Genomic DNA, 22,866 nt, shown 5'->3' on the forward strand with positions numbered 1-22,866 from the left:
AAAGCAGCTGAATGCGCTCCACTGAGTGCACATGGCTCTCTCTGGATGGGGAGGGGAACACAGCACACACTACGCAACGTTTGGGGCAGCAAAAGGAAAGCGGTCGTCTTCACTTGGAAGGGCCAAGGGGGACGGCAAGTGGGCGTGACACTGCGGTGAACAGCTCTGCTCTAGTGAAAACCAGCAGGACACCTGTCGTGGGCACAAGTGGTCTGCTGGCGGGTTTGTCTCACCGGAGAGCCGGCACCGCCAGCAGCATGGTGACCACTGCCCCATTCGGAGGGACGCATGCTCACGCAGCAGCACCCCAGGCTAGGATTCAGCCTGCCTGGCTAACGAAGACAGTCAAGAGGCAGGTCTCTTCTGCTGCATATCATCCACTAATCTGTGTGATCCAAACCACTCGGCTCTCGGGCCTCTTACCTGCGGTAGGTCTAGGGTCTGGTCCCAGTTCTGCGGAAGAGGCGTGTTGGCCAAGGCCAGTAAAGTCTGGATGCAGTGCGCTAGCAGCGGGCGCGACCTGGCAGAATCCTCCCCAACGACGATACACAGGAAGAGCACGGGGAAGCCGGCTGCCCTGCGGGTAATGGAACTGCTCCTGGGGCCACTTAACAATTCCAAGCCCTGAGAAACAAAACCAGCCGAGATGGGGACTCAGCACCTGTCAGCACAGGAATCTGTGTGCGATGGAGAGATGACACCTTGCTCTGTCCGATCTGGGATTGCCACTCAGGAGCAGTTAGCTCCCAGGCCTGTGCTCTGACCACTGGTAAACATCCAACACCCATGTTTTCTCTGTAACGTGCTGGGAGTGATATAGGGCTAGTACACGTGGACTCAGCAGGGCGCCTGGGGAGAGCAAGAGCTCAAGGGTTTAGTTTCTGCTTAGTCCTCTTCGGCTGTAGGCTGGTTTAGGAAGAGGGCTCCAGCAGAGTGGAAGGGATTCTCAGACCTTTGGGGTGTACAAGGCCTGAGCGAGGGATGTGGGGGAATACAGCAATGATCTTTGGTCCTTCAATTTCCATCTCTTCTAAACCTCCCTGAAAACAATACACATGGGCGTGCGCTCAAAGGTCTATGGTTTGCAATTCAGAGTTCTGAATGGATTTGTGTTAATTAGTCTGTCTCCTTAGGGATGGGGTTTTCCTGGGTGTTTGGACATGTATTGGTCCCCTGATCCTGACAGGTGGGTGGGTACCGCTGTAATATAAGTAACAGTTACCAAAAGAAACGGGGAGGGGACCTCACAAATTCAGAGCTATTCATTCCCTTTAATTGAATGACCATCTACCCACAGTGCCCAGAGCAAGAAATGGTTGCAGTACCTGGGCCAGCATCGTTCTCGGCATTGCTTGCAGTTCTGCATGAGGATGGTTCAGCAAAGCAGTGCAAAACTTGGTGAATCCCACGCTGCAACCTTCAACTGCTCCCTAGGACAGAAGACGACTCAGGGCTCTGCATGTTCACAGGGCTTTCCAATTGCTGTCTAATTAACCCACACAGCAGCCTCAGGCGGGAGACATTAGCCTCTTTTCACAGAAGGGGAGGCAGAAACAGGTAAGGGTAATGACTTGGTCAAAGCTGCAGAAGTTCGCATCAGAGCCAGGATTAGAAATCAGGCGCTCCTGACCCATGGTCCCATGCTTAAGCCAAGGCCCCCTGCCTATACAGTAAAACACTAAAATGGAGGATCTTCATGGACCAGAGAAGTGGATTTTGCGGGTGCAGCTAATTATGAATCCCCACTCCCCAGCACGTGGGTTCAAATGGGACCGTCAAACCACTCTGTTGTCTCACATGATACATCAAAACCCCACTGGGTTACCAGACACTTCAAACACAGAATTTTTTAGAAGTCTCCATGTGAAGGTTTGTTGCACTGTGTGTGTCTAGCCCCTGAACTGCTTCATGGAATGTGCAGCTGAGAGACGGAGTGACAGAGTCCATAGCACTTCCACGAAACACTGAAATAACAAGCTGCATCCACCCAAAGCGAGCCAGGTTCGCTGCTGGATGCAAGGGAGGTGGGTCAGGAGGAAGACGAGAGGGGAGTCGGACGCTGCTCCGTGGACATTGCCCCTGTGCGAAGCAGTAGTGACTGGCTCCAAAGGGAACCCGCCCCTGTCCTTGGCTAGGCGTTGGCCTTTGTAAGGGTTAAACAGAGGAAGTACCGGTGGGGACCCCCACTCAGGCGGGAAAGTATCTCCTGCGTAGGGGGCCGGCTGGTGCTCTCCTTTGCACTGCTGCAAATCCCTAGTAGCCCCATTAAAGTCAGTGGAGTTGTTCCAGCGTCACGTGGTATGACAGCAGAATCTGACCCGGTGACCTGATGAATGACCTTTAAAGGACAGACCAGTGGGCAGTGCAATGAGCACTGGACCATTCAGGGGGGAGGAGAGAGGAGAGACCCCCCCACATCCGCTGCCAGGCCTGAGAGGGGACAGAGGGGTGGGGTACAGCCTATCCAGCAGGCCAGGATGCTTACCCAGTGCCGGCACTTCAGCAGCACTTCCTGAAACACTTTAGCTGCCATCTTGAACGTGGTGAGTGGCAGGAGTGGCTCTGGCCCCGTGGGTGGTGCCAGAGGGAGAATCTTCTCCACTAGGCCTCCCAAGAGCAGCCCTATTTCCTGAGGGAGCCAAAGAAACAAACCAAATTAGGAGTGAGAGTGAGACCTCGCTGAATTGACATGGCCTCTCTCCTGCTTGGTGCTATTTGAGCACCAGGATGTGGGCGGGCAGCCCGCCCATAGCTAAAAGCTCCTCCCCCAGCCTAAGGGGAGGAGCTACTGCTCCTCGAAGGTAGCCAAGGAGTCAGCGGACGGTGCCCAGAGGAATTCTGCTCAGAGAGGTGATCGGACGGAGGAACGGGAGGAGGCCCCACACTCGCAGAGCACCTCCTTGGCCAACCTCCTCTCCCTGGTGTGGTAGATGGCCGCCATGGCCAAGGCGAGGAGGAGGTTGATGAGGAGGTCCCTTGACTTTGTGGGGCCATGGATGGGGTGTGTGTAGCTCAGAAGGTGCAGGGAGAAGTGAAGCCCGAACCTCAGGAGGAGATTCTGGAGGAGCCAGAATAGGGGCTGCAACCTGGCACACTCCAGGCAGATGTGTGCCAGGGTCTCCCTCACGCCGCAAAAGGGACGAGGGGGGAGGGGTTGAACCGTGCCAGGTACACACGAGAGCACACAGGTCCGTGAAGGAGCCGCCAGCCGATATCCCCAGCAGGCCGTGGAACCAAGGTGGAATACAGGATGGTCCACTGGGGTGTGTCACCCTCTACAGCTGGTAAGAGGTCCTGCCACTTGGTGTCAGGGCGGGACACAAGGGTGAGGAAATGGAGAGTGTGGAGTACGTGTGTGTGGAGGTGTGCCTGTGGCGCGGTTTGGAAGCGCGTCGGCTGCAGATCCCGCAGCTGGCTCGGTGTGTGCGGAGGAGGCGGTCGGGGGGCAGGGACCTGCTTGGTGCCAGTGAGGACTTTGATGCATTGCTTGCTAAGAGCATCAGTACGCGTCAGTGTTCTTTAAAAGGCTGAGAGCAAAGGGCGATCGGCAGAAATGACTCAGCCAGGTTTCCACTGGCACAAAGTGAAGAGCCCCCTCCAGATGGTCTTTTCCTTTGCCCTTCCCTTTTCCTTGCCCCACCCCATTCTGTGCCCCTGAAGGCTGGGGACTTTCTACCTATGCAGTCTCCTGCAAGGATGGATCTGAGCCAGGTTTGATCCTGCTCCTATTGAAACGAGCTGTAAAAACTCCCATTGATTTCAATAAGAGCAAGCTGGGTCCCTGAGCGTCACATCACATAGATCACTGACATTTGAGAGTAGCCGGGACCCCACGAGCTTCCCAAACCAGACAGGCAGCGGGCAACAAGTCTCTTATTGGGCAGGGCCACAGCGAGCTCAGGGTGGCATTTTAATGCCAAGGCAAATCAATCACGTTGTCATTTATTAGGCAATAGATAATCGCTCGTTGCAGACTAATGTAAAATGCCAAGGGCCTTGAGGAGTTGAGCGAACCAATGTAGAGAAGAAAGGACGGGGGAATCGCTAGAACAAAGCCTCTGATTATGTAATGCCGAGGTGTGGCACAAGAAAGCGGGAGAGGACAGGTAGCAGAAGGTGCTAAAAGAAGTGAATGTTCAATCGGGCCTTAAAGGAGAAGAGCGAGGTGGCTAAGAAACACGGCTCTCATGAACACTCCCTCAAACTGTTTACAGTTCTTTACTGATCTGGCAGCCAAGCGTAACTCAGAAAGGTGCAAAATGCTCTTCTGCCTTTCCAACTGTGCAAGCCAATCAAAGAAATAATTTTCAAGCTGAACCTGGCACCCAAAACCCTCCATGAGCAGTGAAAGCGAGGGGTAGCACCTTAGCAAGTGTAGGACTTGGCTGATCCACACTGTCAAATAATCGCTAAGAACAAAATTCTACTGTAACGTTAGGGCTGGTACTGCTGCAACCAAGTGCTTCTGGCCTGCCGTGTGTTTCCTGTGACAATATGACTCAGAAGCAGTCATCCAAGCAGAGTCATCCGTAATTTAAGGCTTCAATCAGGTATCTTCATGTAGACCTAGATCGTTAAAGGTATTTAGGTGCCTGCCTTTCATTGAAATCAATGGGACTTAGGTGCCGAAACAGCTTTGTGGATCTGAGGCAGAGATTCTAGCGAATTACTTAGAGAATGACTCTAGAGAAGCCTGTGGTGGGACAGACATCCAACAGACAGATGGCACATTGTTACAAAGAGTCCATGGTGCTGTATCTTAATAGCCAACAGCAGGAAATGTTTGGAATTGTCCTCATTTAAAAAACCATCCTATCATGTGACTGTATAGGAAGGGTGTTCCTGTATTCCCCAGCTGGTGTCTGGGACTAGCAGTTAGGGAGCCCAATCAGGAAGATGCAGGATTTGGTGCTGAGAGGTCAGAGGTGATGCGGTGGGATCTTAAGCAGCTGGAGCCCATTAGCTTCCCTGGAAACCAGCCAACTATTTAAAAGGAGGAGGCAGCAACGCCAGTGGGGCACTAACTACCAGAGGAAGCAAGCTGAGTAAGAGCTGTCCACACCAACTGTGAGTTTGTTTTGGCTTATCCTTAATCCTGGAATAAAGGAGTTTGGGCCTGTTATTTATCTAACAGAAGAGAGAGGCAATCAGCTTGCTTGTGTGAAGCCTTGAGGCTAGGGAAATGGGCCCTTTTCATTTGCCCTGAGTGTGAAAAGGGGGAACTGTGGCACTAGGTTTAGGGCAAACTGTGAAGGGAATTTTTTTTAAAAAAAAGATCTCAGCTGCCTGGGTTCTCTGTGGCAGATAGACCAATTCGCAGAGTGCACTTCTCAGTTACAGCAGCGGAGAGGATGCAGGAGAGCAGTCCGTATCTTGCTTATTTCCCCTGCTTCCCAAACCAAAGATGTCCCCTGTCCTGGCTGCCTCCTCCGGCCCAAGGCCCTTGGTGACAGAACTTTACTGGCAAGGTCTCAGGTCGCTTATGGAAGCCGCTTACCTTCACTGAAACCCAGCAGCAGGTCAGGATAAGGTTGTGCTCCTCAGACAGCAGGACTGAGTCCTCCCTGTCCTGCTGCTCCAGGCCTTTCCCCAGCATGATAAGGGAGCCAATAGCATTTCCCATGTCTGCATATGATGGAGCAGCACCTGCCAAAAAAACCAAGCATAAGGCAGATTGTAAACACAGGATAGGTAATGATGCATGGGGAGCTAGAGCAGTGCCTGTGATGGGTATGAAATCCAGAGGAAGAGAGTATGGAATTGGCATTAAGAAGATAGGTGGTCATCTGAGGTCTTGCTTAAGTCTATGAGAGCAGGATCAAATCCACGATCTTCTGATTTGTGAAGTGAGAGAGAGTGTGTGTGTGTGTGTGTGTGTGTGCTTCTCAAACTTTCATCATGTGGCCAGTCTCTAAAGAGAGGGTGTGGTGTGGGCCGCTCCCAACCAGGATCAGGAAGATCCCACCTACTGTCCCAGTTGTGAATATGGGTTTTAGTTGTCTTTAAAGTGTTGTGTTCCTCCTTAGAATCAACTGCTGTCTCTTTTTGTCTTTATTTCACTTTCCCCTCCCCTCTGTTCTGTTCTGTTCTCTGCCAGCGGGTCCCCGTCTCCACTGACACATGCTTTCCTGTCACTTGGTTGCCTTAACCCTTGCTGCCCTGGCTATGCTGTCTGGCTACCTGGGCCTCTTCTCTTGGACATGCTGCCTTGTTTCATCCTCCCCTGGGCATTCCTCCTCTCTCCTGTAACGGCTGATTGGCCACCCCAGCCCCCTTTCCTCCTCTCACGCAGCAGCAGCCTCTCTCAGAGGCAGTTAAGTGGCCACAAGAGGAAGCAGCTGGTTTGTCCAGATCTCCAGTCTGCCCTTTGGAAAGAAGAGCCTGGAGGGCAGCAGAGACCTCCAGAAATGAGTCACGCTGGGACTAGCCAGCTCTCTACAATCCCCAGTTGAAGGTGGAGGCACTCAGAGCTGATACACAATAATGCTGTAAGCATCAGGGCTGTGGTGGGAGCTGGCCTTACGCTCGGCTAACCCTTCTGCCTTGAGACAGCCTCACCTTGCTGGTTGGCCTTGGGCCCCTGCCTGCTCTGTAACACCCCCAGCAGGAAGGTGCTGATGTCTCCCAGCAAGGTCACCAAGCTGCTGAGGAGCTCCTGCCAGCTCTGCACGTGTTCTCCCTTCAGCATGGAGACTGCCCCCTCCGGCACCTCCAGCAGGCACTTCCGCAGCGCAGCCATCACTCCTACACAGACAACACTCCAGTTAGCACAGGGCCGGACGCTTGCATGTTTCCTTCCCAGACAATCCCCTCAATGAGCTGGGGCAGTGAGAGTTAGATGGAGCCTGTGGCAAAGAACCACTGTCCCAGGGCGATATCTGCACAGTACCAACCAAGGGCCAGGTATTTTACACAAAGGTAGAAAGGCAAGATCCCCCCCGAAGACTTTACATTCCAGAGAGAGAAGAGACCTAAGCCTGCCCGTGGCTGTTTAACAGTGGACGGAAATGCTGGTTATGTTTGGGACAAGAAGGGGAAGGGCACTGCGCTGTGGGGGATTTTAGGCAAGGGATATGTCAATATCCATTTGGAAATTGATCTGGGATACTCAGAGCAGCTGGAAAGAAAGCCAGGGCCTCTTGTGGGACAAGTCGCCAGCACCCCCGTTTTCCATTCCACAACAAACTAGACCCATTTGTCGCAGCCCATGCAACCAATTAATACATAGCGTGTTTCATCCCCAGCGTACTTCTCAAACATTTGCCAATCAGCACTGGCCCTATGTGGCATAGCAAGGGCCGCCCTAAGTCCAGCGGGGACCTGGGCAGAGAGGTGAAGTGACTTGCCCAAGGCCACAGGGAATATCTGTGTCATATCTGGGAGGCGAGGTAGCTGTGCTGTGCTCAGCCCAGCTATTGGCTGCATGATGCGCTGAATCACAGACCTGACCAATCAAATGACATACGGCTGGAGTGAGACAGGACTGCAGGGGAGAGAAGGGGCCTGGGAGCTCGGATGTCTCCTTCCCCCACGAAGGCTGAGGACGCACCATGCATTGGGTTAGTGCTCACGGCCTGTAGCAGGTCTTGACAAGCCATGGTGTAGTGAGTTTGCAGCATGCCGAGAAGATACTGAGCGAAGTGCAGGCCTCGGGGCTGCAGAGTTGACGCTTCTTTTCCCTCTGGGAATATTCTCTTCAAGGTGCTGCCGTCTGACCTGGAGAAGCAAACCGATGCTAACACCACTGACAAACCTCCGAGGGAGCCCTCACCTAATCACCACAGTGCCGATCCTCACTCCCGAGGGCTGGCAGTCTCACGTCCTGTAGCTCTGTACAGCACCATCACTTTTCAAACTTTATACTGGACGGTTTAGATCAAAGGCCACTGCTGTCTGGCCTCCAGTTCTGCTGCTGTGAACTATAAATATCCCCTCTGAATAGTAAGAAATATCAATATTATCACTTCATAGGGATGCTCTCAGGAACCAAGAAAGCACTCCAATACTACTTCACCACCACCTCCTGCTTGTCTCTCTCACTAGCTTTTCCGAGTTATTGCTACATCTTTAATTCTAAGGCAGATGTCAGTGTGGTTCCAGAAGGAAGCAGGAGAAATCTGTGGTCAGGGACAGTGGGGCACATTAAGGAGCTGAGAGAAAAAGGCAGTAATTCTATTTCAAGTGGGAAAACTTTGGACAATATCTGGCATGCGGATCTGTCCTCTGCCTCTATGGTCACAAAGGATTAAACAAGCAGGTGGATGGTGATACCCTGTCCGAGTTTGAGCTCAGAGTAGCTGGAAAGGCAGTTGATGTCACTGTGGAAGTGATATCAAACGTGTTGGGATCAGGAGTCAGCTAAGCAAGTCCTGGTGAGCTGTGTGCGTGGCCAGTCAGAAATATGTACACACTACTGGTTCTCCTGGTCTCCTTCCCCCATGTCCCCTGTCTAAGTCATTCCTAGAGTAAATGAGGAGCAAAGAGAGACCAGCCAGTCAGTACTTCTGGAGGATGGTTTTCATCAGCACGGCTCCTGCTTCTGCTTCCTGCACTCTGGGGCTGCTCACCGCCTCCTGGGCATGCTCAAACAGAGCCACAGCAATGGGTTCTGGGAGAGCTGGTGGGAAGTAGCAGACGAGCAGCTCGGATGCCAGCTCTCGGACCTGCCCGGAGAGGAGAGGGGTAGAGAGAGTGGACGGTTACACGAGGACACAGGTGGGGAAGCAGAGAAGACATGGGGAACGGGATGCTCAGGAACTCGGAGCCAGTGGAACCCATACAGGTCTCTGATTTCGGAAGCCAGGGGACACCCGTTGTTACCGTTCTGCACTGAAGGAGGTGTCCTTAGCTCTGACAGAGCAGCCGACAGCGCGCGAGAACACAGGCCACCAGCTGTAGCATGCGCAAGAAAAGCTGGCAGCCAGTTCTGGCTCTTTACTGAGGGGGGCAGAGTGTCCCAAGCACTGTCCCTGCCAATCCTGATGGGACTCCTGCATCCATTCAGTTAAACAGGCCCCTCCTGCCGCTCCAGCGAAACAGCTGCCCTTCACACGGAGATGTGGCAGAGCTGGGGACAACGGGCTGCTTACCTCATTTGTGCTGTCCTGCAAGCAGCTCAGCAGTGCCAGCGAGTTGCTTCTAGAGAAGAAGTCCCAGCAGCCCCTCTGCCTGGCCCAGCTCAGCAATGCTGCCATGTTCTCTGGGGACAGAAAGGCAGGCCGGTGAGATGTAGGCAGTAGGTTTTGTCAGGGCTTGACTCAATCAAAAGGGTAGCGGCAAGCAGCAGTGAAAACGGGTCCCACTAGTTCATAACAATTCTGGTGTATTTTCTGCTCTCAGTGCTGGGAAAGAAGGGCTTTTTATCCTGTGCTGAGTAATGCAGCTCAGCCGTAACGTAACAATGTGAGGTGCAATCTGAGTGTGACACTTGCCTCTCTCTGGGACAGGGTGGCTAGGAGTGTGAAAAATATTCCAGGTGATGGGCAAATCCATATGAACTGATTGAACTATTTTAAGAGCCAAACATGTCCCATGTTGCTGGGAAAATACCCCCCGTTTCTTAAAATTTCTGTTAGAAAATGAGTCCCCGCTGAAGGGAAATTGGCCCCATTTCCATGTGAGAGGTGAACTTAAATCTCTAGTTAGCTGTGATGTGAAAATAGCCATTTTGTTCAAATTCACGGCAAAGCAAGATTTGAGGGACACAAATCACCCAAAATGAAACAGTAACACAATTCCTGTGCAACTCTGCATGGGGAAACTTGTCACCAATTTTACATGGCTGCCAGTGGTACCACAAGAGGCTGACGGTCAAAGACCTTCAACCAGCTGAGAAGTACTTTTAATTCCTCTAGAAACTTTGCTTCAAGGCTGTTATTGCCTTACTGAAATATTTTGCATGACGTGGCTAACTGGTCCTAGTGCAGGCCCAATTATACCAGATACTAATCCAGCTGAGACCCTACCTGGATCAGCCAGATTCATTTGCATCTTATTTAGCCAATTTCTTCTAGAAAACAAAAGGCTTAGCGCAAATCTGCACATGCCATGAAGGGGCACACATGGCCTTCAATGGGCTCAGGAACAGATAATGAAATTCTGTAACTCCCTACCCATGTGATTGTCCACTGGAGACAAATGATGTCATGTGCGGGGAGGAGGGGAGAAATAACATGCTGCTACAGGGGAACTATCTCCAGTCTTTGTCCCAACATCGAAGGCTGTCCTGTGCTAGGGAACGAGGGACCGCGGCGTACCTAACTCGGCTTCTGCTACACAGTGTATTTCTTGCAACGATGCACTGGCAGGGCTGAAAGCGTACGTTAACGGTAACTGAGAGGCTGCGAACTATCACATGAGCCCTTGGTTGGGTAAAGACTTGACTCCCGAGCCCTTGTGTTGTCTCACACACATGGGAGCTTATCACAGGACAGGTCAATACAGACTCCCCAACGTTCCTCAGAGAGAGGCTCCTGATTTGTTTTTTTTTTCTTTAATTTCCCACCCCAACCCCTCCAGGGACCTAGACTCCCATCTGCGCATCAGCAGCCCCCAGAGTTGAGGGCCAATGCATGTACATGGAGGTCGTCAGTAAAAAGCTGCAGGACATTTTTCTGGATCTGATACATGCCCCCACCCACCAATCACTCCAACCCCCCATGAGTCTGTCATGTATGCTATTGCATGGCATGGAGAGGTCCTTGCATGAGGGCATTTAAATGTGGACACCCTGCTGGCGGCGGCTGAAGTTCCAGGGGTGGCACGTTCAGGCTGAAGAGGGTCAGACGCAGACAGGGTGAGGAATCTATTCAAAGGGACACTAGAGCTCATTCTGTTCGGGAGGGGGAGGGGGGCCTGCTGTCACCTACGTGGGGGCTGCCCCTTCTTCCTGTCGGGGCGCCAAGTGTCTGTGCAGGTCTCCAGCACCGCTGCCAGGAGCAGCAGGGAAGTCTTCTTCCTCTGGTAGTTTGACCCCGGGGTCAGAAAGGAAATGCTTAGTTGCAGCAGCCACTCCACAAAATCTGCAGGGGGAGAAAAAAAACCAAACCCAACCTCTGGGTTATTTGTGAGCAGTGCACCACAGGAGGGCAGGGCTAGCTGCTCCATCGCCAGTCACATCCGACTGACCAGAAGGTGGGGAAGTGCATGGCTACCCAGGAGGTTTACAGCCTCTAATGGCCACTGGCACTTCAGGATGACAGAGGGTCTAGGACTTGGATCCCTCTGCTCCGAAGCCCCTGCCACCGCAGCTACAGGAAAACCTGTCGGCTGTACAGGACCTGTGACAGCCAGCTGGGTGGCTGTGATTTCTATTCCACAGAGATCATTGATCTACACATTAGCCAGTTTATCTGCTTCAGATTAACTCAGCTCAGGATTTTTTATTTTAAAAATCTACTTTTCTCTCTTACTTGTGACTCTTTGCACAGCCCGGGTAATGGAAACGTTACCGGTGAATTTCACATCTGTTCATAGTCTGTCTGGCTGCGTTCAGAGGAAGTACCCCCCAGCCTAGACCACTGGTTGAAAGGAACTTTATTTCTGGATGTGCTGATTTGTTCAGACACCTCACCCCTCACTTCGGATTTTGGGCCAGGAATACCAAAATGTTCTCTCACCCACGGCTGTTGCAATATTAACACCTCTCTCTTACACAGCACATTGAGATCTATGGATGAAAAGCGCTTTTCAAAGGAAGGTCAGTTTCATTATCCCCATTTTTACAGAATGGATAACTGAGGCACAGAGCCATGAAGTGACTTGCCCATCAGGCCAGTGGCAGAACCAGGAATAAAACCCAGGTCTCTCAAGTCCCAGGCTTAACCCACTAGGCCTCATTGCCTCTCCTCTTCAAGCTTTTCAAGTTTATCAGACTTAAGAAATGTGGAGAAGCATCCAAAGTTCAGGGTGTTTATCCCAACTGCACCCAAATGCTGGACCTTCTGTTGTTGGCCCAGCCTCGTTATCTGTACTCCCAGCCCCAAACATTCTAAAACCATGAATCAAGTCCCCAAAACTTGAGACTTTTAAAAAAATCATAACCCTCCCCCGATAAATTTATTTGCCATCTGAGCCTTTTGGGGCGGGGGGCGTCCCATTTTTCAGCTTTTCTCCACAATCATGAAGGCTAGAAAAGTTTATTAAAAATAAATAAATAAAACGTTGAACGTCTTACAGTCACATGACTCCAGGAGTTAAGGATTTAAGAAAAATACCAAAGATTTGTGATTTTTGTCATGAATTTCACAGAGCTGGTATCACTGAGTTATGCACCTGCTGGCGGGCTCAGCAGTAGCACAACTGGAGACCAGAAGAGAGCGGTCCTGGCAGAATCACAAGGCCTGGTGCCACAAGGCAGAATAAAGCTTTCATTAAAGGTGCGAGTTGCCCCACCCGCTGCCAAGACCCAGTTGCACAACCCCCAGAGCTCCCTCTGCCTACGCGCCTCCCTGCTCCAGTGGGCCACAATGGCTTTGTGTGTGGAAAACTAATCCTGGAGGACACTGAGGTGAGAGAGAGATGAAAAGTTAAGCACCAACGGGAGCCCTGGGGATAAAAGGCTTGGCGTGAGATGTCAGGAGCGGCTCACTCACCTATTGCTGGTGCAAGTGCCCTTTCCGGATCGGTGCTGGCTGAGCGCTCGGCAGCTTTGTTCTGCATCTTGCTGCGCAGCTGAGAGAGAGAGCTGTCCCTCAGCCGGACCAGAGCCTTCTTCACTGCAGCCTGAAGCAGCTGCCGGAAAGAGGACGAGTCGCAGTTCAGGTTCAGGGGCAAGAACTCCTTCAGTAGATGGATCTCCACCTCCGACAAGGCCTGGTTGGTCCTGGGGCTACAACACAGGAGACCCAGGGCTGCCAGACGAATGTTCTCCTCCCTGGAATGCAAGCAGCAGGAGAGCCTTTCCAAAGTCTCCCCCTCCAAGGGCAAGGTCCCGGTGATGATCTTGCGGCTGTTCAGCAGGACAACCCATGCCCGAAGGTGGGCAGAGTCCCCCCCACCGCATCTCTCAGCAAGCAAAGTGTAAGAGGCAGGGAAGAGCCGCAAAGTCCAGCCAAGAAGGTAGTTGGAGGCGTTGCTCTGAAGGAAGGAGACGGGAGAGGTCAGAGCGCTGGCAAGGAGGGGCAGCCAGTGCCATGCCCACTTCTGAGCCAGCTCCTCCTCCGTGGCATGTTCCTCTCTCTCAATCCAGTCCTTGCGCTGCTGTTGCAAAATGGTTTTATACACGTCTGATGCAGCTGGGCACAGGTGGTTCGTGGCAAGGCAGTTCAGAAGGTGCTGGGGAAGATCCCTGTAGTTATCCAGAACCTAGGAAAACCCAAAACAACTTCACAGTTTTTGTTTGCTTTAGGAAGCCCCATAACTCCCCTAACGCACCAAGGAAACACACACACAAGCCTCGCTCATCTTCGGCGTAGCTAAAATAGATGCTACTTGACGACAGTGAAGGAAGAGCAGCCTTCTCCTCCAAGGAGGAATGGATCCCAACACAGGTGGTAACTTCTGGTCCCTACTGGCACTAAGCAACGCCGAGATACCTCCGTGATCAGTGTCTTGGACTAAGGCTGGATTCAAATCAGTGACCCGGTGGTAAAAGGCTACATGTCCCCAAGCTATCTATTGCATTGATGTATTGTTTCTCTCCTCTCTCCCTCCCTCTCGTGAGCTGGCTATTCTCTGTGCGATGGCGAAAGAGCTAACCAGGGACTCCTGATTACCAGGTCAGAGAGAGCTGGAATACCCTAAAAGCAATACTGGGTTCAAAATATAAGACCCCCACTAACCCCCAACCAAAGACAGTTGCAGCAAAATAGTCTGTCCAGATCTCTAGTGAGACCACAATGGGGCAGGAAAATGCTGCTGTGAACTCAGCCCATAGTGTGGACCAGTATGCCCCTCCTGTCTGAAAGCACTGACTGAGGACTCACAGACCAGCACAAGTTCTGGTGTGTCTGGTTTTCACTAGCCCTTTATGGGCTGCTTTTGTATCTGCCTCACCCCCTCTGTTCCTCTCTCAGCTGTGCTTGGCACATGCAATACTTGCCCCTCTGTGGGCGGCACCCATGCGGTAAGTGTCTTGGACACTGTGTGTCCCCACCAGGTTTCCTTACTTTGTCTGTGCCCATGTAGGGGAGAATGGTGCACAGGGGGAAATATCTGGCTTTGACCTGCCAGGGCATTGTGATAATTCTCTGCAGGAACTGTTCATAGAGGGGTCTCTCCAGGGCCTCGAAGTGGTGGCATTCCAGGTGGTGGATCTCCAGGAGACACTGAAAGGAGCTATGGATGAACTCCGATGCCCCTTCCACCTGAACAATCAGAAAAGAAACACTAAGAAGAGATTCTCCATCATGTCTCCCGGCCGGAAATTGTCAGAGGAGCTTTATGATGCCCTCCGCCCCCCTTTATCCATGGCTGGGGATTGCCTGTCCTGTGGGAAATGAGAACCAACAGTACAGCAGTCCCATTTTTGCCACCAGCAATGAGGGCAGGGGATACAACGCACCAGCCTGGTAAAACAGGCCCCTGCTGTGTGTGTGTCTGTGTGTCTGTCTCAGGGCTCCTTAATGTCATTTGCCAGTGGAACATTGGCTGGAACCCAGGGAGGGAGCTTGCTGAGTAAGGCACTTCTCCGTGGGAGTCTGGCTCGTCTGAGCGCTGAGGCAGCTGGGCTCTCCTCGCCCAATCTCTAGCACTGACCGAATGGCACGTCAGCCAGGATGAAAAGTAAGGCACTGCCCGTGCGCCCAGCCCTATAATGCCAGATCAGCCGCATCTTCGCAACCCGGCCTCGGTTTGCTATGGGGCGCATTCTGGAAGGACACCATGAGTGAGAAATGAGCTGGAAGGGCAGGGCATAGACAGACTAAAATCAGGCAAAGCCGAGCTGTGAACTTTTCTTCAAGTGAAAGGAAGGATGAGGAGGGAAGGGACGATTTCTGGATACTTTCTGGCTGCCCTGGAAGAGGGTGTGACCTGCAGGAGCGACACCCCCCAGGCTGGGTACGTTACCGGGCTTTCGGCATTGTTCCAGATGAACTGGCTCAGTCTATGCAGCAGTTCAGAGTTCTCAGCCAGCACGCGACTCTCCTTGACTTCCCAGAGCTCGGGCAGACTTTCCCGGATACGTTGCAGCCAAAGGGAAAAAACTGAAAGCACACAACAGACTAGCGTACAGCTCTTCCCGTGGGAAAATCAGCAAAACCTCACACAACTCTTCACAGCAAGGCCCACCACCATCTGGAGCGGGCAAGCACGGACTGGGGAAATGCCTGCCTTTCTCAACACAATTTCCTGTAAGATTTCTCGGCTTTATAAGTTAACATATCTTATGCAGCAGTGCTTCAAGGAAAGACTAAGAGAAAGGTGTGTGTTAGGGTAAGATGGGTGATGTACTGAGGGGCCCGGCCAGGATTTGATGGGGCTTTAATTTCAGAATTGAGGGAAAGCTCACTCCTGGAGGTTCCCCCCTCATGCCCTAAATGTCCTCAGGAAGCTGAGTCACCCTCAGAAATTCCCCTTCCCACATGGTCTGTCTAAAAGCTATGGGGGTCTGAAGGTTCTTGCTGCAGGGTGGTGGGAGGGTGGCAAACCTTTGAAACCCTCCTGGTGTATCACAGGAAGAGCAGATCTTTATTACCTTGGAAACGGTAGTAATGATAATCCTTCCGCTCTTCGCTCACAGCCCAGACAACTGGAAACAGCACGTCCAGCAAGAGACAAGCCTGCAGGGCACACACCAGTGTTAAGCAAAAGCCATCGGCTGAGCTACAGCTGTATTTGTGGTGTTTGGCTTTTCTTGCTGATTGACAGACGAGACTCTTAGAAACTAGAGCTTCCAAGAGGTCCTACTAGGTCAGATTAGCCCATGCTCTCACCACAGCCAATGCCCAGTGGTCTCCTGGAGTGTATCTGCTGGTGAGGGTTGATTAGTTTTGTCCTGTCTGACTTTAAATGTCTCGAGATGAAGTTTCCATCACCAGAGCTAGGCCGAGCTTCTAGAGCAATTGGCACTATGTAAATCTGCTGGGTCAGACAGCCCGTGACCAGTGCCGTCTCTGCTGAAATCCATGGAGATTTCCCACATGCCCCCTGCCTGAGCAGGTTCAATTCTGTCTTGGACTCCTCCAGCAAAGCTCTTTGCCAGGACACCGAGACACTTATCTGATCACATGCATTTTTAATCTTTGGCTCTGGAGTTGCTGAACTTGGCCTTCTTACAGCGGATGCCACGAATTATGTAGAATGTTACCCCTCCATCCAGCGAAGGCCCTGACCACATCAGCTGAACCAGCAGAAGCATCACTCCTGGTGTTGCTAAAGATTTCTAGCATTCTTCTTCTCTTGATTTACCACAGATGGAGGCATTTTTTTGAAATCCACCATTGTGGGGGCAGCTAGTCTTCTAGCAAGCCCATGGCTGAGTTCTATTACTCTCAGCTGATGGAGGGTTGTCTGTGCCCCAGGGATCGAGACTTGTGTTTTTTGGATAAAGCCTCCCTAAGCTCTATTCCCGATGCTCAGCGTGGGGTTTAGTTGGCACCTGTGGACTGCTTTTCTTGCCTACGGTCAGCCACCAAAGAGGCTGTTCACAACACAACTTGACTTCCATGATTCTCAACGGGAAACAAATCTGTCCTTATTGATCAGGGAAACAAAGAACCCTGCTAGCAACAACCACATTTAGCGCTGTGTTTTAAAGGCCCCTGCCAACTCTCAGGGCTAAACTCGCTGCTGGTGCAGCTCGATTCATGTAAATGGAACTGGCGAAGTCAGCCGTGAATGAGCCCCCCCAGTATCTAAAGCCATCCCGAATACTTGCTGAGCTGACAGCCAGCAACAGGCGAAAGGCTTTTCTAAGCCGTTAGCCCAAAGCTGTTTGCCTGTCCTCTGCGTGCCCTGAGCAGACCCTCGTTCTAACTGAGAGCTCTCATACCTGGGGTGAGAAGCTGTCCAGCCTGCAGCTCAGGATCTCCTTCTTGCAGCAAGTTAATAAACCCCTAGTAAGCACCAGTTTCTCTAAGCCATCTGGACTCAGGACAGAGGTCTCCACCTTCAGTTCCCCAAATCTCAGCTCTCCTGGCCCTAGTTAAAATCACCAAGTTAGTACTGAGCAAAGTTTATCCAAACACTGGCCCAAATCAGCTGCTTGTTTCTCAGATTAACTTTTGTCCTTTGCGTCTGTTAGTATTAATTACAGCACAGGCCAGAGCCCGGCACGGCGTGAGCAGACAGCTCGGAAATCCAGCCGATGCAGCCAGACCTTCCCTGGGCAGATGCTGCCAATCATGCTGAACTCTGTGGCTAAGACGGCCACGCTCAAAGCAGACACTGCCTGCTCCAGACTGAGAGGGGCTCAATCTGCAGAAGTAAAAGGTCAGGGCATGTGACATACAGTGCCCCACGGGCCCAGAGCCCAATATCTAGTCTTGGCTGGAGACTTCCTCCCCTTCCTTCACCTAGGAAGGCAGAGTGACCTGTAGGGAATTGTGATCTGTTCCCGGTTCAGCCACTGACTCTGTAACCTTGGGCAAGCCACTTCCTCCCTCTTTTTCCCCAGGGAGGTCAGGATACTTGCCCGTCTTTGGAAAGGACCGTACGACCTAGTGCTAACTAGGATGGTTGTTAATGATCAAGCATGCACCTTGGTCGACGAGCTGGAAAAGCGTCAGCACAGCTCTGGCTCCTCGCTCTGGCTCAGCGGCAGAGTTCACCAACATGCTCAGGGCCGTGCTGGCCAGCAGGCGGGCGTCCTTGTTCGCTGTCTGAAGGCACCAGGGAAAAGGAAACTCACATTTTAAACCCCCCCCCTTTTTTATTTTTAAAGCTTCTCTATACACAAAGCCATTTCAACATCACTTACTGCCCTCACCTCTCCCCACACTGCAAACAAAATCACTGGGCATACACTGTACCTCCGCAGCACATAGGGCACGTCCCCTGCTCTGCAAAAATCTACATTCACGCTTACACTGCAGTGTACGTACACCCACGCACACAGCCAAACACCCAACCAACGCGTATTCACGGGTGCAGATGCATGTCTGGGTATGTCTCCAGCTGTAGGGGGTGGAGAAACCCATTACCAGCAGCTGTCACCTAACACGGCCCTGCCTTTTACTGTGGCTTAACTTTAGTCCAGTTGTTGTGTCCACTCCACTAACCTGCAGCTACTCAGCACGTCTCTGTATCAGGCAACATTTAGTTAGGTGCCTATATTTGAAAACAGTGGCCTTATTCTTTCTGCCTCAGTTTCCCATCTATAAAGTGGCAATACTAAAACTTGCCTCCCTTACAGGAGTGCTGGGAGGTGAAATTAGAGAACGTTTGGAAAGTGCTTTGAACAGGTAAAGCATTATCCTTATTTCTCTAACTGGGGACAACTTCTCCCCTCAAATTCAGGCTAACTTGGCTTCATGTGGACTCAAACTCACGGCTGCAGCTTGGCTGCTGTCTCATCTGTGCCACGGGTGGGTAGCCGCCTGCATTATAATCACCTTCCCCATGACGACTTGCAGCAGAGATCCCAAAATGTTCTGCAGGATTTCAGTGTTTTCAGCTTTGCTCCACACCAGACGTGACAATTCCTTTGGCATGGCCTGGAAAAGCTGCAGGCACGTCTGAGGAGGTAAAAGGATGAAGCACAACCCTCTATTACCCGTTACGTTTTTTTCTGAACAGTTCAGCAATGCGTCTCCCCCAAAACAGTGGGCAACTCTCTCTTCCGACGCATAGGTTCTTGCTGTCTTACGGAGGGAGGACACCAAATTCCAATGAACGTTTGGGTTTTTTAACCCCTTCAATTCGTGTGTGTCTGTTCCCCTAATGCTAGTGGGAGTTACACCATATTATGGGCATCCAGAGGAGACTGTAACCCTCTCTAAACTAAGCCCCCATGCAACATGGATCTCACCTTGACTGTGATGTAGCCCCAGTCCCCGCTCCTTGCCGTCGAGTCCTGCAGCACCGAATTCAACGTGGCAGCGACACGCAGCAGTAGTGGGGCTAGGCTGAGTTTCCAGTGGTGTCGCCCCAGGCTGCTTTCCTCTATGAACATGCCAACTGTAGACGCGGGGAGAGAGGCACACAGAGCATCAAAAGGTGGCAACCAGCATCTATGTGCACACAGCAGCAAGTGATGATCAAACGAACCGATCCAAATGCCCAGGCTTCAAAGGGGGGTCCTGCTCTTATGCAGGGCTAGGGAATCCCCTTCTCCCTGCCCGGTGGTTTGGGTCCCAGGCTTTGAGGCCGTACATTTTTTCTGCATCCCTCCCTGCAGGGGCGAATACCCATGCTAACTCTCACGAGTGGAGATTCAGAGATGACTCTTCCCCTGCCAGTGTTAATAACTCCTTAAAAGAGACCGGAAATGGGGAAAGGACAAAGCGAATGAAGGATCTTTGTTCTTGGATGATCATCTGCAGTGGTGATTCCTAAGCGCGTATACCACTTTTCATTGTCCAACTGTGTGTTAGAGGGAGGGGAGTATAATTCTCCCGATTTTATGTGTGGGGAAATTGAGGCACAGAAGTGAAGTGACTTGGAGAAGGCTACACAGAGTGCACACCTTTGCCCCCAGATCCTGCTCCTGGCCATGCTGGGGGTTTGCCCAGAAAAGCTCAGCCTACAGACAGCACCTGGCTTTTGGGCCCAGTCCTGTCAATGGCAACATTTCCATTGATCTCCCTAGGAGAAGGGCAGGACATTAGTGACACTTCTGCTCGTTTCCCAGTCAGACTGAGTAGCTGACAACGAGGTTAAGGGACTTGTCTGAGGCTGGCACCGTGATGCAGTAGCGCAGCCGGCGAGGAGAGTCAGGATGGGCCGAGCCACCGAGGCCTCCATTGTGGGTATTTGGGCGCAGGTGGTTCTGCGGGTGTGTAGGACAGCTCCCGCTGTGCAGGAGGGCTGTCCAAACAGGGAAGGAGGAGTGTTTGAAACTGACCTGTCTGGAGGTCTCCAGGAGACAGCACCTGCAGGGAGAAGGAAGCCCAGGCACATTTAACACTCCCACTTAGGGCACAGCAGCTGCAGAACTGCAGCTAGAGGGAGGACAGGAGACGTCTGAGGTGTAACTAGAACCTGAGCTCCCAAGCAAAGCATCTGCCAAAGCAATCCTTCCTCCCAAACCACAGCACACAATTCACCCCCCAGAGCAGCACGGCCCGCCGGCCAGCCCGATCAGCGAGCCAGGGCTGAGACCTCCATTTGTCTGTGGGGTCCCAGGCAAGCGTGGCTGGCTGCTCTACGGGAGCAGTGCTGATATGCTCGCCCCTCAGGGAACACACTAATACACGTACATCAACTCACTGAAGGGTCATGTAAAAAACAGCTTCCTCCTTTATGATCAGCCTCTTCTTCCTGCCAAGTTCTCTTTGACGGAACAAATGACAGAGAGCTGCAATGTCACAATTCACTGCCTCTGGGAGCCACTAACCCTGCAGTGGGATTAAACGACTTCGGCATACGGGGAGGCTGACTATACAGAAGGCTGTTTTTTATTTACACACAAATATCTGGTGAACCTGCAGCAATACGACAGGAAACAAAGAAAATCTTAAGGCCAGGTACAATGGAATGTGCTAACATCATCTCATTGTACGGGAGCATAGCGTTCGCTTTGAAATGCGATGGGAGTAAATATACCAGGCAGCCTGAACTGGGCCTTTTCTGCCGCGTCCCCATCCGCAGAGCCAATATTGCCCTTTGAACTAAGGCCACCATCCTGCAAGGCTATCTACTAGCTCAGACCCTGCACGGTCTGGCTGACGTCTACCGGACCCTGCACAGGCCGATGGGTCCCAGCTGATGGGTCCTGATGCAGGATCAGGGCCTCCCTTTGTCTTCTGTGCCTCCCTAAAGAGAACTGAATTTCTCTCACCTGTTTGCACTCAGTCAGGCTGCTCATTAACTTATTCACCTCCTCAGCAACCAGGGATTCTTTGCCTTCAGACAACTTCTTAACCATCTGCGGGGAAAGGAAACCTCAAATGGTCCAGTCGTTTCAGGATCATGCATAAATACCCAGACCAATTTGGGTCTGTCTACACTGCAGCTGGGCGCATGTCTCCCAGCCTGGGTAGATGGCCAGGGCTGCAGGTAAAATAGTAGTGCAAACATTACAGCTCAGGCAATGGGTCGGGCTCTCAAGCCCACCTGACACCCTGGAGCTGAACGCAGCTGGCTAGCCCGAGTCTCCAGCAGAGACACAATGTCCACACTGATACTGTTAGCATGCGAGCTCCCGCAAGTCTGTCTCCCCCAGGCTGGCTCTCAGCTGCAGTGTAGACATATGCCATGTGCTCTCCATTCGGGGTGGATAATATGCTATTGAACCCAGAATTAGGATTTAGACTCATCATAAATAGACCTTTGCCAAAGAGCTGAGTATGGCCTCTCCGTCTGTCTAACAGCTGCAGGCTTCTCCATTAAACACTAATGCTGATTTTAGTAGTTTGTTTTCAGACAAGGGCACAAGTCACAACGTTTGGCTCCAGTTCTAAACTTCCCCAAAGCTCAGGGGCATTAGGAGCTGGGGTTTTATTTCAGGCCCTTCTCTGGGCTTGTCTACACAGCCCTGCAGTTTGCACTGCGGAGAGACAAACTGCAGTGTGCACAACGGTCCTTCAAACAGGACGACGTTAATGCAAACTAGGTACCTTTTAGTTTGTGTGCACAGCCCCCTACGGCACTGCACTTCAGTGCACGCTTCAGTTCACCTTTATAGCCTCCAGGGCCAGGTAGCCTTAGCCTCTGCTTTGCCTTTTTCTAATGTGTCTTTATTCTCTTCCGTAATGAAAGACCTGAAGAAGAGCTTGAGGTAGCTCTAAACGTGTCTCTTTCACCATCAGAAGTGAGTCCAGTAAAAGATAGTGCATCTCCCACCTTGTCTCTTTAACGAAGGAGAGACTGGACACAACAGTGTTTGCCCACATGCTGGCTCTCTTCCTTAGGGCTAGCTGCTAAACTCACAGCTTTTGAAGGCCAGAAAGAGACCATGATGGTCATCTAGTCATCTCATCACCTCTTATGTAATAGAGGCCATATCATTTCACCCAGTAACTCAGGCACTGAAGCCAAATGCCTGTGTTTAAATTACATTAAAAATAAATGAAATATTTTTCCTAATATTCATTTTCCACCAAGCAGTGACTGTAGGAGTTGCCACAGACTGGTATCTGATTACCCAGGGGAGGCAGAGGCGGTCGTGGCAGTCGTGAATGGGAAGGGGGGATCTGTGCGGTCGTGAATGGGTGCCGTGAGGTGTCCATGAGCCAATGTGGTCCATGTTGCTAGACCGCTGGTACAAAAGTCAAGTGCAGGCAGCTAAGCAAAGAGCCAAGTCTGTTTTTATTCTTGGTTTTCCTAGCAGGAAGGCATGAGCTGTAACATTTTCTCCCAGGGAAACTCAGTTAAGATGCACCCTCTAGTGTGCAGTAAGATTCTTCATGTAGACTGAGGCACAAGATCAGCCAGTAAGTGAATGGTCCTGGCAGGAATCAGACTCAGTTCAGAGCAGCCCGAACCAGGGCTTCTCTTCCTAGCTCTGACGTGCTGTGGGACTTCGGATAAGTCACTTGACATTGCTGTAGTTCAGTTTCCTCATCTGTAAAATGGGGATCAGAACACCTGCCGACCACTGTAATGCTCTTTGAGTGTCCCTGACTGTACAGCACAATGGGTATGTTTACACTGCAATTAAACCCCATGGCTAGCCTGGGCCAGCTGAATCAGGCTCGCGGGGCTTGAGGTAAGGGACTGTTGAATTGCGGTGTAGACGTTTGGGCTTAGGCTGGAGCCTGGGCTCCATGATCCTGCAAGTTGGGAGGGTGCCAAGGCACAGGCTGCAGCTGTAGCCTGAACTTC

At 51.8% G+C, this 22,866-nt stretch overlaps 1 protein-coding gene and 1 long non-coding RNA gene across 4 annotated transcripts in view; one reads left to right on the forward strand and one right to left on the reverse strand.

The window, feature by feature from the left end:
• Positions 1 to 22,866, reverse strand: part of LOC137147588 (tRNA (32-2'-O)-methyltransferase regulator THADA-like) — a 38,600-nt gene that overhangs the window by 12,670 nt on the left and 3,064 nt on the right. The window contains exons 3-21 of one of the 3 annotated variants that reach the window (XM_067539912.1): positions 20,882 to 20,968; positions 19,946 to 19,973; positions 18,911 to 19,059; positions 18,495 to 18,617; positions 17,642 to 17,762; positions 16,934 to 17,082; positions 15,638 to 15,722; positions 15,010 to 15,146; positions 14,109 to 14,306; positions 12,594 to 13,305; positions 10,869 to 11,021; positions 9,090 to 9,199; positions 8,503 to 8,663; positions 7,550 to 7,716; positions 6,559 to 6,744; positions 5,498 to 5,646; positions 2,486 to 2,629; positions 1,326 to 1,430; positions 424 to 624 (exon numbers count right to left, since the gene is read on the reverse strand). In XM_067539912.1, the coding sequence (XP_067396013.1) occupies positions 424 to 624; positions 1,326 to 1,430; positions 2,486 to 2,629; positions 5,498 to 5,646; positions 6,559 to 6,744; positions 7,550 to 7,716; positions 8,503 to 8,663; positions 9,090 to 9,199; positions 10,869 to 11,021; positions 12,594 to 13,305; positions 14,109 to 14,306; positions 15,010 to 15,146; positions 15,638 to 15,722; positions 16,934 to 17,082; positions 17,642 to 17,762; positions 18,495 to 18,617; positions 18,911 to 19,059; positions 19,946 to 19,973; positions 20,882 to 20,968 (3,165 nt within the window). The remainder of the gene's footprint in view (positions 1 to 423; positions 625 to 1,325; positions 1,431 to 2,485; positions 2,630 to 5,497; positions 5,647 to 6,558; positions 6,745 to 7,549; positions 7,717 to 8,502; positions 8,664 to 9,089; positions 9,200 to 10,868; positions 11,022 to 12,593; positions 13,306 to 14,108; positions 14,307 to 15,009; positions 15,147 to 15,637; positions 15,723 to 16,933; positions 17,083 to 17,641; positions 17,763 to 18,494; positions 18,618 to 18,910; positions 19,060 to 19,945; positions 19,974 to 20,881; positions 20,969 to 22,866) is intronic. The other 2 variants (XM_067539913.1, XM_067539914.1) reach the window with 2 other exon arrangements.
• Positions 4,913 to 8,020, forward strand: LOC137147593 (uncharacterized). Its single transcript, XR_010918253.1, has 2 exons — positions 4,913 to 5,067; positions 7,702 to 8,020. It is a non-coding gene; the product is annotated as an uncharacterized lncRNA (long non-coding RNA).

Source organism: Emydura macquarii, unplaced genomic scaffold (genome assembly GCF_026122565.2).
Source record: "Emydura macquarii macquarii isolate MOO-44397 ecotype Brisbane River unplaced genomic scaffold, CSIRO-AGI_Emac_v2 contig_554, whole genome shotgun sequence".
NCBI classification, from domain to species: Eukaryota; Metazoa; Chordata; order Testudines; family Chelidae; genus Emydura; species Emydura macquarii.